This window comes from Sparus aurata, chromosome 14 (assembly GCF_900880675.1).
Source record: "Sparus aurata chromosome 14, fSpaAur1.1, whole genome shotgun sequence".
Lineage (NCBI taxonomy): Eukaryota > Metazoa > Chordata > Actinopteri > Spariformes > Sparidae > Sparus > Sparus aurata.
Genome location: NC_044200.1, coordinates 23,281,814 through 23,296,958, shown reverse-complemented (window position 1 = coordinate 23,296,958; position 15,145 = coordinate 23,281,814). Strand labels below are relative to the sequence as shown.

The following is a 15,145-nucleotide window of genomic DNA, read 5'->3' as shown; positions in this document are numbered from 1 at the left end:
GAAGACTACAGGAGGGTTAATGTCAGCGAGTCTACTGTAGATTTGCATCAGTGAGAACTTGATGGTAGAAAAGTGGACATTTTTCAACACTGTGGCTTTCTCTCTGAGGGACTGAAGCTGTACGCTGCCTGGTGGTCAGTCATTAAAGAAAAGGGCGGGGACTGTGGAGAAGGGTTTGCTGATTGGGATGCAGTCCTGTTCAGCTGCCACTAGATGGAGATAAAGTCATTTCTTCTGTCCTTTTAATGGCCATGCCATGAGTTTTACTACTTCAGCTTTACAGCATGTTTTTATTTGACATATTAAAAACATTTGGGACAAGAGTAAATTCAAAGTGTGACTCTGACTCTTATTTAAATCTTTGTTTTCATTTGATCCTCTCCACCCACAAATGTACGGTAAACTGCTGTTGACTCATTTGAGACAAACTTACTGAAGAAAACTCAGCCTGTCAATTTTGATTGTGTCTCCCAGGTTTACATAAATGTATGTTGTCACTGCTTTATACTGTTAAAGAAGCTGAAACAAGATACACAAACAATCCAACACAAGGGATTGTCAGTTTGCTAACATGCTTCAAATGCTAAATTAGATTTAAGTGTGCTTGTGTGGTCTTGAGGTTTCATTACAAGTACAACTCAGAAATATGCTGAAAGTAGTTGTATCTACAGTATAGTTTGTTTATACTGAAATGTGTACAGTGACGTATTTTGCACAATTAAAAAGAAAGAAGACTGCCTAACTAGAGACTGTTACACTGAGGGGGAAAACTAGAGCTGGACCCAAACGCAGACACACACGGGAGGCAGGATTTATTCAAACAAAGCTAAAGACCAAAAAACAAAGTAGCAAACAAAAACCTACCAAAAGGAAGACACGAGGACCAACAGACCAAAACGGGGAAACTAGGAATACTGAGGACATCATGAAAAGAACTGACAAGGAGTGCAGGAAGATTAAACACAGACACGCTAACGAGGAGATGAGGAGCAGGTGAGGCGAGTGAGGAGGGGAAAGGACAGGTGAGCTAACGAAGGGAAACACACAGGAGAACTGAAGAAGAGACGCACAAGGATGTAATATGAAAATCAAAACACAACAAGAAGACACAGAATCATGACAGCGACATCTGTACAAGACGGCATTCAACATTTCCAAGCGTGACACTGTCGGATTTTAACATCCGGACATTTCCCAGCTGCGTTTGTGGTGACAGAAGCAGGTGAGACAAAACATGTTCTTTTCTTTAGCACATTAACAACAAGACTAATAACTCAGAAGAAAAAGGCGCTCTGCTCACTGATAGACTCAGTTTAATTCTGTAGGTCATATAAATTAAGACTTTTCCATAAGTGGTTAAAACTTCCTTCTAGAAAGTTTACCAGCAGATTTTGTTGAGAAATACAAATGTCCTTCTGAATGACTTTGTATTTATGTATATATCCTGCTGTTAGATGACCTGGACAACTAACAGAGACAACATGAGAGGCTAGGAAACAAAAGAAAGATTGAAGGGTTGGAAAAGAAAAGACAAAGACAGAGAGCAGCAGGTGTGAGGAAGAGGAGGCGGGTGCAGGGTAGGAAAGCCGATAGGGACGCCTCCTCAGTGAGAGGAAACAGGTCGAGCCGGCTGGTCGAGCCTCAGTGAAGCTCTCTGTTCGTGCCTTCAGGAAGCACCAGTCTGACTGAGGAGCCGCTGGAGGAGGAACGAGTCAGGAAGAATTCAAACCATGGCTGTGAATAAATGCATCAAATACCTTCTCTTCTTCTTCAACCTCCTTTTCTGGGTGAGTCTAGAAAACAAATCATTTTAGATTTGATATATTTTTGCATGACTTCAAATTTCCCAACACTTTGACACTTTTCAGGCAGTGTGTTGGACATGTGGTGATATATGAAGAAGTGGTTGATCTTCTCATTTTTACAGATTATGTTGCACCTTTAAATCACATTAATTGTATTTTCAAGAGGAGGTTTCTTTAGTTTGTCATTGAAGTTGTTAGAATTTACTCTTGGTTTAGAATGTTATTGTTGTTTAATCTACTTCTGCTTCTTTCAAATATGTTCAACCTGATTTCTGTTCTGGGGTTTTTGTTTCAGTCGAACAGGCTTCTGAACTGTCTTTGTCAAACTGGTGTTTCTCTTTTTTTTTTATTTTTTTTTATTTGTTTGTTGTATTTTCCATACAGCTCAAGCTTTTTGTTATTTAAGTCAACTGTCAGTAGTGTAGAACAGGTTGTATCGGCTCTTTATCATCTGCCTCTCCCTCCACAGGCAAACATTGACTCAGTTTCAGGGTGTGGCCCGGCTCGCCTCCCCTCATGTCAGCGTTTGCAGCCTCACATCACGACTCAGAATTTAAATGAATGAGTTAATGTTGTCTCTTCCCTGCTGGGAGTTTCCACTTAAACCCAGATGCTGCTCACTCTATAGCTCCAATCAGTCTTTAAGATCTGGCTCCACACAAACGTGTTGGTACTTGCTGTTGTAACAGGGCTGTAGAAATCCAAGTATTGTTGTTGTTATTTTAAATGGTGGAATTTTGGTATGAAGAGAGGAGGTGGCTTAATCAGAGGTTAGCAATGGAGCTACCTACAACTAATTAAAAGGTTATTAGTCAGACAGCTTTCAGTGCAAATCGCACCAAAGAACTATAACTTGAAACATGAAGCATCAACTTTATAATCAGTTTGTCCTGTTCCCACAATTTCACCCGGCAGACGTGCCTCTGAGAGACTCTGGTTAAACCTGTAAGATAACTGTTGCTTTGTCAGTATGAGGTGTGTAATTCTCAAGACCACTGACTATTTAGATTATATAGAAAGACTTTAACTTAACTTCAAAGTCAAACAACCTTTCAAACACGCTGAACCTGTTGACACTTTCTGAACTTACTTCTGTTCTGATCATAAACAAATTGATATCCGTCCTCTCACTATGAATGAGATTCCAGCCACATCTCAGTTTAATTTAAAGAAGGTTTTAGCATCACATTTAAAGTAGACATAATATATTGCTGTGTTGCGTTTTTAAAGGAAGAAAACAACAGTTTATCAGTTCACCTAACCTGAACTCAGCAGGTGTGTTGTGGCTACAGTCTTGCATGGTTCCATATGACCAGATGCAGATGGCTGAAATGAGCTTGGTAGCTGCTGCTGTTTCTGAACGAGCCCACTCTCCTCCAGTTGTGCTGTTATCACACCACCATTCAGCACGTGACAAACACTTCAGTGGTTTTAATCACCGGAATAAAGCAGGAAGTAAACACAGTATCTCACCACGTTCGTTGGTTCCTGCTTTTGGTTGCTTAATGATGACATCATTAAATCGACGGACTAAAAAGCATCTTGGGAAATGTAGGAGCATTCAGTTTCAGTTATAATCAGGCACAGAAATGACAAGGATTGGTCGAAATGTTGACACATCAAAGAGACACCAGGACTAACTTAATGGTGGTCCAGAGGCCAAAAGAAAGCTGCTATACATAAATACACAAATACAAACTTTCAGTAAATGTACTGTTTACGTTTCACCACTCAGGCTTCCAAATAGTCTCCAGATCTCCTGCGTCAGAATCTTCCTGTTTTCCTTTTCCAGATGAGTGCTACTGTGTCGGCCATCTAAACACGTCCACCGTCCTGCTCCGTGGTTTTGTTTAAAATAACCTCCTGCTGCCCGCTGAGGTTATTTCAGTCCTTCTATCATGTTCCCAGAAATGATGCTAAATCAATGTTAACTTGATTCTAACCACTCAGTGGACATGGTGGACATGATGTGTTTACCTAATGATGATGATGCCGAGGGTGGGGTCGGCTTCTTGTTTACTGTAAAGCCTGTTCGTTGTAGTTTGTAACTTGTGGCTCTGCTGTAGCTCTCAGTTGCTATGTGATGCTGAACAATGCAACCATTATGAAGTCTGAGGGAAAATGTGAGAAATATCATGATTTGTCTTGTGACTTATTGTGTCTACATTGTTTTGTCTTAACATTAGTTTGCAGTTGTTCTTTGGCTGAACTCGTAACAGAAAAAGTTGTCAGACATCTTGTCAGACAGCTGTGCTTTTATGGCCTCCGATGGAAACAAATAAGCAGTAATGTGTGGCTCTGCCTCTGTACATAAACGCCTTTTAGCAGAGTGCACATATACCCCATGAATAATAGATGCTGCATTCAGGGACCATTCTTGCAGGAGAAGTAGTACTCCTAGTAGTACTAGAGAGCTTACAGTGTGTTGTGGTTGTTGAATTTTACATTCAGAAACAAATTAGAAAGGACCTCGATATTATATTACATCTTTAACTTCAACACCTATCGTAGCATCGCACCAGAATAAGAGCAAACATCACTGTGTCCACCCGGGTGGCAAATTCATGACAGCCAGCACTGCTGAGAGTCATTTGACCTGCAGTTGAGTGCTGATTGTTGCTCTCCTACTGAAGACAAAAACCAGATATTAGAAGGTGTTGGTTGGTTCTTTGTCCACTTTGAGACGAGTACAAGAAAAACATAGTTTGAAGAACTGTTGCCATGTTTTTCCAGAGTCATCATGTGTTCCAGTCAGGTTCATATTGGAGTTAAACTGAAGAAGAGAACTGTCAGTCATCACTTGTACAGTGTCTGTCTGAACTTAATCTCTGTTGAGCTGAATAGATCTCAAATGGAGCGAAAACCCTGCTGGGTGTGTTTTGATCAGCTCGGTGGCTCGTGACTGTTCACACCAGCCTTTTATTAGTTGTTTCACAGTCACGGTCTTGTGTCTGTGGTTATTGTGTAATGGCACCGTCTCGTCTGCTGGATTTACACTTAAACCTGCAGATCCACTTGTATTCAGTTCCAAAGTGACTCATCACCACTGATACCCACTTCCTGTGAGTCACTGCTGAGGAATGAACCGCCCCCACCTCTGGTTTTACTCATGTTATTTTTTTATGATCACGGTGTTTATTGTTTCTCAAGAGGGAGAAATACTTGACTCTGAGATTTCAACATTGCATTGATAAGTGTACAGGAACCCAGCAGGGACATTAAGGATGGTAAATAAACGAGGATGTGATTTACACAGGCATGAGATTTTGATAATCTGTAATCCAGATCATTTGTAATCCTGGTTTGTAATCGTTTCCTTTGATCTGGGTTCAGTGTGTGAGAGCTGACATGCTGCGGCGAACACAGAGGGTGTCTTCTATACTTCAGACCCACTCAGATCACATATGTGGTTCTGCAGGTTTTCTGTGAGTGTGTTCATCTTACGAGATAATAAAGCGCTTGTAAAAACGGCAAATGCCAAACTGGCTCAGGAGTGCTGCTTCACGAATGCAGGCATCAAAGAACAGGAGCTCGTAGGATCCAAGGTCATTTCATGAAACCACAAAACAGTTGTTGAGTTGTTGTGTGCTTTGTGATCATTAAGTCACAACTAATAACTTCAGAATTCCACGGCGCATTGTTTTAGCCTGGAATAAATACATTTGTTAAGTGACATATCCAAAAGTAAATTACATCTAGCAGAATGGAGGAATGACATAAAAACAAGCATCCAAAGTAACAGAAAGATGGAAAAAGAAACCAGAGAGACAGAAAAAGCAGAGTAAGAGGTCTTCTTTAAAATCTGCAGTGAAACCACAACGATCCTGAACAGCTGGAGCAGTTTGAGCTCGTGTTGTCTTTAAGCTCTTTATCGTATGAGGGCAGATGTCTCCAAAACAAACCCATGGTGAGCTGGTTTGTCGTCAGGCGGTGTTGCCACCAGCAGGCTGCCCGCCTTTGTGTTTGTTGTGCAAACAATCTGAATTACAGTGCTGCAGCCCTTTTTACTTTTCCACAGTAAGCCATGCTAACGGTTAGCTTTAGGGGTGGCAATGCCTGTCTATTGGTCAGTCCAACAATTTAGTCCAGGCTGAAGAATCCTGAAGAAATATTGGATGGATTCTTCTGACATTTTGTAGAGACACTCATGGTCGTACTTTGGTTTTGCTTGTGAAACCAAGTCGCCCACAAAAATGGAGTAGAGCGTAATAAAGCCGTCTAGAGGACGTGAGGATGTGATGGTGATGTTTTGACTCTCTTGGGCTGAAAAGTAGATGCTTGTTGAAGGTCCAGTACCATCAGGGGGATAATAACAGGAGAAAAAGAGCCAGAAAGTCCACGATGTGAGGAGTCTGGGTTTGGTTGGGAGACCAGGGGTTGATTTCTATTTGAAGCAATGAGTCAGTGGTGAGTTCTTTTTTTAAGGAAGTACTTATTTGTTTTGCATATGGAACAACAAAAGGTGTGACACTGTGTTCACCAGCTAGTCTGTAATCTGTCTGCTGTGGCTTTTTAGCCCTGAGAGTAAACCAACAAACTAAAGTTGTGGTGGAACTGATGAACAATGGGCTAAAACTCCCTACACAGGTCCACAGAGCTGAGGGCAGATCCAGGTGGTGGTCTGAAAATGGCTGTGTTAACTAAATAAAAAATGTTTCCAACAGCGTGTCAACATAGTGCAGCTTAACAGCATTAAGCATTGATTTTTCACACTCTGGTGATGTTTCTGTCCAAACTGGGACTGTGGTTGTGCTGGTTTCACTGGTCAGGTGTGTGTCTCTGGAGGTGTGACTGAGAAAGAGCAGTTAAATCTTCAGCCTGCTCTTTGTATTTATTCAGCCTTCCTGAATCAGAGTGCAGTGTAAATAGGCTGAGGGTGTGGTGACATTAGATGAATGTGTGTTTGTGCTACCTCTGTACGCACAGAGGTCACGTCCTTCTTTAGTTTGTCACGTCTGTTTCCGTTCATTCACAAGTCGAATGAATGATCCATCTTTTTTCTCTTATCTGTGTCTGAATCTTCTTTGAGCTGCCAAATGTATTCATGAAGCGTCACACAAATTTAAAACGCCCTGGATTTAACAGGGTTCCCGCAGGGTCTTAAAAAGTCTTAAATACGTTCATATTTTGCATATAGGTCTTAAATTAAATTTAGTCGGGTCTTGTATATGTACGTTCATTAACCGCTTCCGTCATCGCCTTTCTTTTTTTTTTCGTTTGGAGGAAATGTGTTAGTGAGATTCACAGTCATCTCCGTGTGTTCTTCTGTCTGAAGTATCCAGGAACGTAAGTGGTATTTTGCCGACAGCGTGGTAGGAATTTATCGCCGCACACTTCGCCAGTTCCGGAACGACTTCGACAGCGGAATCTGCCAGAGGACCCTCAAATTGGGCACACTCGGTGTGAAAGCACTGAAAAAACACCAGTTGGCTTCTAAAAGTCTCCAGCGAAGTCACGTAATCACACACTTCTGTACGCCTTTGTCACCAGTTCCCGGTCCAGTTTCATCCAGTTCTGCTCGACCCGAACTCTGCACTGCCTCTGCCACCTAACAGTCAAGCGACATTCAAACCATCTTTAGCCCAACTCCGACGTTGAAAGCGGAGCTGCTTTCGATTTTGAACACTGTGTGTGTGTGTGTGTGTGTGTGTGTGTGTGTGTGTGTGTGTGTGTGTGTGTGTGTGTGTGTGTGTGTGTGTGTGTGTGTGTGTGTGTGTGTGTGTGTGTGTGTGTGTGTGTGTGTGTGTGTGTGTGTGTGTGTGTGTGTGTGTGTGTGTGTGTGTGTGTGTGTGTGTGTGTGTGTGTGTGTGTGTGTGTGTGTGTGTGTGTGCGCACACACACCAGGGTTATTATAGTTAACTCAAATGAAATTCCTATTCCTATTCCTATTCCTAAAAACTATACTTGAACTACTTGGATCACTTAGATCACAACTAATTGAAACTAAACTAAAATGAAAAAACAAACTGAAAAACAAATGAAAATGTTAAAACTATAATAACCCTGACACACACTCATTCACTCCATTATTCCTTGTTTGAGCTTCTCTGTGAATGGCAGTAAATGTGGTTATTTGTTTAAAGCAATTCTGGGTCCGCATTTTTCCTTACTTTTTCGTACTTCGTGTAGGTTTTAAATTTAGTTCAAAATGGTCATAAAAGGTCTTAAAGTCTTAAATTTGACTTGTTCAAACCTGCAGGAACCCTGTTTAATGTATTTTAGGGATTTTGGCCCTGGGTTGGGATAAAGGCTCACTAGCGCCCCCTAAAGCGCAGCCACTGGCACTGCTTTCACCTACATGTTCAGAATTTGGTACCCGAGTATCTCAGTGACGGCTTCAAAAACTTCTCTTTTGGTCATGACTTATTTGTCCTACAAACGGGGACGTTTCTTTGTCAAAGCAGCCAAAGAACACTAATAATGCAATTAACAATATTATAAAAAGATAAGAAAAACGTAAAGAATACATCAATGTTTTTTTTTTTTATAAATTACTTTTTACTTGAAGCTTCTTTCACATAACCCAAGGGCACTTTTGCAACATAGAGAAGGAAATACAGCTTTTAATTTAGATTTGAATAAATAGACTCTCAGGCGCGAGCCGAGTATTTCTGTTTCTTCTTCATCTCCTCAACATCCTGTAATTATTCCTCCCATGTGATGTGTCCCCCGCCTGGTTTCTGTGTTTCGGCTCTGTCTTCTGTCTGCTGCGTGCTGACAGCTCCGATTATGAAATATTGATGGCAGATAATTACTCACAGTAGCTTGTTTGTGTCGGCTAATTGTACAAGTCCTGAATAATACATGTCAGTCATCAATCCTCAACCCTGCCCATGTAGGAGCATCTCTATGAGAGAGTCCTGATCCCGACCGAGGATCAGCTGCCTGTTTTGGCTTTGGTCCAGTTTGATCTCCCGTCCTGTCGAGTTCTATTTATTGTTCGACAAATGTAAGAACTGATAAAGGAAATATCTGTCAGGTACTTGATATTAAATGTGGAGAGAAGCTCTGTAGCTTGTCAATAGCAGTCAGCTGAGTGCACTCCATCTGTTGTCTTCAAATAATATCAAGACTTCCAACAGCTCTGTAATGTTGAGCTGTTAATATTAACGTCAGCATGCTAACATACAGAGACAAGGCTAATTTAGCAGTGACAGCGTTTACCATGTTCACCATCTTGGCAGTACCTGACTCAACCCCCAGGTAATCACAACAAAAGGAACAAAGCGATGAAGCTGAAGCAAACCTAGTTAGTTAAACCAGCCCACCGACGCGGAAACTACCAACCTAGCTACAGTGAAGCTAACAAGCTGTCTGTGCTCACACATAACTTCTGCAAATAGCATGAAGTGAAATTCACTGAGTTTGACCGCCGGTTTATTTCCCCCAAACATGCAGAATACTGAATAAGAGTGAGATAGTTCAGCCTCTGACTGAAGTCAGCACTCACCAGAAAGTCTGGTTCTGTGTTATCTTCCAGTGTCCTTCCTTTTTGCGATCTCTTCTCTCTTCATTCATGAAGTACAATCCCCGTTTTTAATCCCAAAAGTTCAGTCGAGGTCACCTGATGAAGGTCTGAGTACCCAAACATTGATGTCATCAAACTTAATTGCAAGTAAAGAGGATGGTGAGCCGGAGTTTATGTCCTGATTTTGTCGGCTCTGTCTTTTCCTATGCACCTGATAGTCAGTCAGTAAATTTTATTTCTCAAGCAGAAGTATCTCAATGTTTCAAGGTTTTTAAATGTGAGGTTCTGCTGCTTTTCTTTGTCCTTAACGACAATAATTTGAGTCGTTGGGTTTTGGACTGATTTTTGGGTGATGGCAAGTTGCAGCCGCATTCATAAGATGAAGAAAGTGTTTTTTTGTCCTGATGGTTGCGCTAGAAAGGCCACAAGCCTGCGAAATAAAATGTATTCAACCCTGAGATTCAGATTTTGAGAGATGTTGTGTGAATTTTTGGCGTCGCTGCAGGTTTTCTCCACCAGATGTCACCAAGATCTCCCCAATAAACTGAGGTGAAGCTTGTTGCGCATTCTGCACTTACATTTGACCTCTTTCTCTTCCTACAGATTAGTGGTTGCATCATCCTGGGTGTCTCTATCTACCTGAAAGTCAGCAAAGATGGAAACAAGGTGAGACTGACAGTTTATTATCTGATGCAGATGATAAATATGAAAATGTGTGTGAAGATCTTCTTCACCTTAACCCGAGCTTTTCCTAAAAATAAGCTTTAGCATCAGTGTTAAGAGTCCAACTGTTTGAACTTTCCACAGTCCAGATGTTCTTTTTGCCACATGTTTGAGTTTTCATCTGTGTAAACTCTGACTGACTGTCTCCCACCTCCTCCTGTCTGTAGATCACCGATGAATCTCTTCCGGGCATCGACCTGATGATCGCCATCGGCGTGATCATCATGGTGCTCGGCTTCCTGGGCTGCTGTGGAGCCATCAGAGAGAACCGCTGCATGCTGCTGCTGGTGGGAATCATCACATTATTCTTCCTACATGATCTGATCGGATATTCTCTGAATTAATTAATTAATATTTCATGGAAGAGGAAAAAACAGACGACAGATAAAAGTCATCCTCACATAATGAGGTGATCAGAAACTCAACCTGTCTATTATTTCTCTCTTGCCTCAGTTCTTCATCAGCCTCCTCATCATCTTCATCCTCCTGCTGGCAGCGGGAATCCTGGGAGCTGTGGAGGAGAAGAAGGTAAAACAGGAAGTGACGCCATCGTCAGTCACCTGTCATCGTCTCATCAGCTCGTTCGGAAGTTTCACTGTGGATTTCTTGTGTGCAGGTGAAGGACTGGGTGAAGGAACGTCTGGAGAAGTTTACCCCGCTGTCGGATCAACCAGCTGAAGTGAAGGAAGACCTGGAGTTACTGCAGGCAGAGGTAACACACACACACACACACACACACACACACACACACACACACACACACACACACACACACACACACACACACACACACACACACACACACTTCTGTCTTCTGAGCTGTGACTTATTTCCAGCCCAAGACACAGAATTCTTCCATTTTGACTCAAAGCCGCATTTGGCTGAATATCCCAGCAGGTGGCAGCAGAGAGCGGTGGCTGGTTGTTGTAGCTCGGAGCGAATATGAAAACAGAGGTTACACCTGAGCTTTTTCCATCTGGTTGAACACCTGGTCTCTTGGCTGACTGCATGTAGTGTTGCCAGTGTTTTATTTTTAAAGCATCAGAATCAGACGCAGCTTTATTTCAAGATTTAAAGCATTTTTCAAAAAGCTGTTTTCAGTCCTGGTCCAGTATTCAACTCCAACAGCGACTCAGTCACCAGAGGACATGTTGGCAGGTTCTGTTTCTGTGAACCACACACGTGTTGAAACGTGGTTTCTTTATGTTGCACCTTTACTTTTCTTTTGGTTCAGTGGTTCAGTATTTTCTTATATAGACTCTGTGTGTGTGATCAGGTTAGATTTAGACACAAACACCTGGTTAAGGTATAAAACTGAGTGATTGGGCTCTAAATACCTGTTTTTTCACCACAAACATGGCAGAAACTGTCCAAGGCTTCCTTTTAAAATAGGTCTCAAGAACAGACATCACATGCCTTCTCACCTGCAGCTTCACCACCATCCCCTTCATCCCCTCCGCCTGCTGATATGAATATCACAAGATACTGTATATGGCACGCTTCTTTAGAAATGTCCGTATGATCTGTAGGCTGTGATGCACAGATGTGATGTGGAAACTTTTACATCCACCCAAAATAAAAAGAATCACCTGCTGCCACTTCCTACAAACTCTACAATTTTAACAAAATCATAGTTTGTTGCTCAGTAATTTGTTTTTGTCTTTAAAAACTGACAACATTGGTATTCTACTGGTAGAAATGAAACTATTGTGCACAGTGATGATTCATTTCTGTCGGTGATTTATTTGAAGATACAAATCAACAGTTTGTGGGAATGACTTATCAACACTCTTCCTTCCAGCTGAAGTGTTGTGGTCTGGTGAACGGACCATCAGACTGGAAACCAGTTCCAGACTCCTGCCGCTGCAACGCAACAGACACAGACTGCAACGGTAACGGTGTTTACAGCACGGTGAGTTCAAGATCGTCTCTGAAAATGTCAGTTGGACATCAGCTGAAACATAAAACCACCTGATGTACAGTATGATTATGAGTAATGACATCACTGTCTCCTCCTGCAGCCCTGCTCCACCCGAATCATCAGTCTGATGGAGCAACACATGGAGGTCGTGATTGGAATTGCATTTGCAATCGCCATCCTGCTGGTCAGCAGACGCGCACACACACACACACACGCACAGGCATACAATTTAATTTCCCAGGAGAAACAATCCATACAGATCATTTATATCCTGGAGCCACATCAAGGCTCTTTACTGCCATCTGAAGAGACGTTAACGTGATACACATTAAAATAAAAGTACATGCAGTAAAAACATACTTCAGAGCTTCAGAAGGTTTTTAAGAGACAATCATAATATATGGTACATACCTGAAATTTAGATTAAATGACAAACAAAGAGTAAAGCCTTTTAGTTTTCCAAATAAAAGGGTCGTCACATCAACAGCTGAATCTATGATATAGAACATCTTATCTGCGTAGTGATGGAAACTTGCACGACATATTTAGTCTTTCTGAACAGAAATTCCCGACTAATAGAAACAAAGTAGTCTTTAACTGTTAAATAAGACCTATATCAGTCTAGAACTGTACCAACCCACATGTTGTACTGTATCATACTTAATATTTACAAATAAAAGCCATAAAAGGTCTCTAATAATGTTCATGGATGTGGTCGCCGCAACAAATAAAGACTGTGATAAACTCCTGATGCCTGACATCAGTTTCCTTCACTTTAATGTGACAAATCCAACAATATAATCACGTTATTTTTCAGCCATTTTTAAATATCTTTATGATGTAACACATGTGACATCTGAAGCACTGAATTTTCTCCAAATGTGCAATCCAAGCCTGAAGTCTAATCCAGTATCCTCTAAAACATAATTTAATCTGCTACATATGGATGTTTAAATGGCTCTATGTTAAATTGGCTCATAGATGACAGAGTTTTCTTCATCAAGATCCATGCATCTCTGAGAAAATGGTGAAAGATACCATTTCTTTGAGCGGCAGAGACAAACGTTCTGGCTCCATCCCTGATTCAGATTCACACCAAACGATATAACATGATGTATTCTGTTACTACGGAGTACGGCGGTCGTCTCCAGTGTTTGCTTCTCTGATGAGTTTCCTCTCTCTGCAGATCTTCGGCATGGTCTTCGCCATGATTCTCTACTGTCAGATCGGCAGGAAAGGCGAAGCCACCACAACCAATGCCTGAACACGTATGTGACCACGGCCCGTCTCTGCCCGGCGACGGCCAATCAGCAGTGCCCAAATATGCACCATGTAACATGCATCATGTATCCTCAGTGCTTCTGTAACTCAACCTGTGCTCTTACTGTGAAGGAACACGCTGATATATTTTGGTTGGATTAATTTTTATCTTGAATGCACAAAAATAAAACTGCCTGCGATACGATCATCTTTCCCAAAATATGAAAGTTTTCCTTCAGCTTCAACAGAAAAACACAAACAGTACTCAGCTATGTTTCCCTTCACGCTGTGGCCTCAAGGAACAAAATGGTGGAAAATGATCGACCAGTGTTTGAATCAGTTCAGTGTTGTCGGGCTTTTATGTATGGAAGCCTGTTACTGCCAAGAAGGAGCGAAACAAATATATAAAAGTAGGTTTATACGATCAATTTCTTCTCATATCTATTAGAAATTATTGGAAAATGTAAGACTGGGTTTAAACAAAAGGAAAATGATTAATTCATTTTAAAAATGTGGACTTTTTTCCCTTCGATCCTGTCCCGGAGAAATGCAAACGTTTCTTTTGTGTGAAGTGAAATTGGTACTGTACGTGAAATATAAGAGGAATCTTTTCAGCCAAGTGTTTTTAGACATTTTCTGTATGTAAATTGTTCGAGTGCGTGAAAGAATCTAATGTGGTATTCTTATTATTCTTATGTGCTAAATCATAGTAATTAGATCTGTAAGTTATATTTCTTTTTCTTCTTGGTCGATGAAAGCTTTTTGGCAGCGATGGGCTTCCATAGTTGATGTCTAAACATTTACTGCTGTAACTTTCTGTCTCCATGTCTGCTGCCATTTTTACACAATAATCCTCAGGAAGTTCAGGTTGTGTTGTTTGTGTCTCATCATATCTTTAGAAAAAAAATAAATCACTGTTTGTCATTATCAAACCGTGCAACACTGCTGCATAGATGTAATATATTGGACCAAATCGTTATAGTACTCGTTAACTTTTGATTTAGAAGTGGTTTAATCTTGTGGAGCAGACTTGATTTCTTTTCTTTGAGTCTTTGCACTGAATCTTGTTGCTGTTGCATTTATATGTGAACACTTTGTTTTTCGTACTGGCACCGGTTGAAAACTGTAAGGATGTTTTTATTGTGTATTTTTGTCACCTTTACTTTGGGACATGAAGTGTCATACTATATAAAAAGTAAAAAAAAATTGCTTGTCTGTTTTATCCTACACTCTTCTCCTACCAGAGAGGGAGAGATTCTTTAATATTCTAAATAAAGGTAAAATTCAATAACAAAACAAAAAGATAACTGACTTTATTCTGATGTTTTCTGTGGACCCTTCGTCTCCACTCCCGGCCTCTCATTGTCCCCGAGCCTCACTTTGAGCCTCACTGATCTGCACACTGTGATAAAACCTGACACAGGATGTCGTTTTTTGCCATCTTGACACACTGAACCTGATGTTCCCGTGTGAACGTCTGCAGCTGTTGTTTAAGATGGTTTTAACACCGTTCCAGCTGTCTGAGTAGGAGAAGTGATGAAGGGCAGCTCCGTCTGTCACAGGTGAAATGCTTCAACGCTGAATTTCTGATAAATGCCAGGACTCACTTCCCCTCCTCCAGATAAATTCAAACTGTCCTTTTTATTACAGGAAGAAAAACTCAAGTACCTGCAGTTCAACATTCAGCAAATATAAAGTGTCACTGGACCTTTTTTGGAGTTTCCTTGAGTTGGTTTTATATATTAAACCACACAGAGAAACAAAACCACCACAAGAGACACACAAAACCATCACAAAGAGACTCAAAATTGCCGCAGAGACTTAAAACCATCACAAAGAGACACAAAACCACTAGGAAGAGACTCTCAAAACGGCATAGTCCTGTTGTCATACATGACTCACCTATTGAGCAGGTCAGCTCATACAAGTATCTGGGAGTTCACTTAGATGACACTTTTAGTTGGTATG

General features: G+C 41.2%; 1 protein-coding gene across 1 annotated transcript; it reads left to right on the top strand.

Moving 5' to 3' along the window:
- The first annotated feature begins 1,080 nt into the window (after positions 1-1,080).
- Positions 1,081-14,479, top strand: LOC115595364 (tetraspanin-8-like). Its single transcript, XM_030439759.1, has 9 exons — positions 1,081-1,222; positions 1,671-1,787; positions 9,877-9,939; positions 10,164-10,283; positions 10,450-10,524; positions 10,613-10,708; positions 11,798-11,908; positions 12,018-12,101; positions 13,104-14,479. Exons 2-9 carry the CDS (start codon positions 1,731-1,733, stop codon positions 13,179-13,181), a joined length of 684 nt encoding a protein of 227 aa, XP_030295619.1. The 5' UTR covers positions 1,081-1,222; positions 1,671-1,730; the 3' UTR covers positions 13,182-14,479.
- Positions 14,480-15,145: the final 666 nt, after the last annotated feature.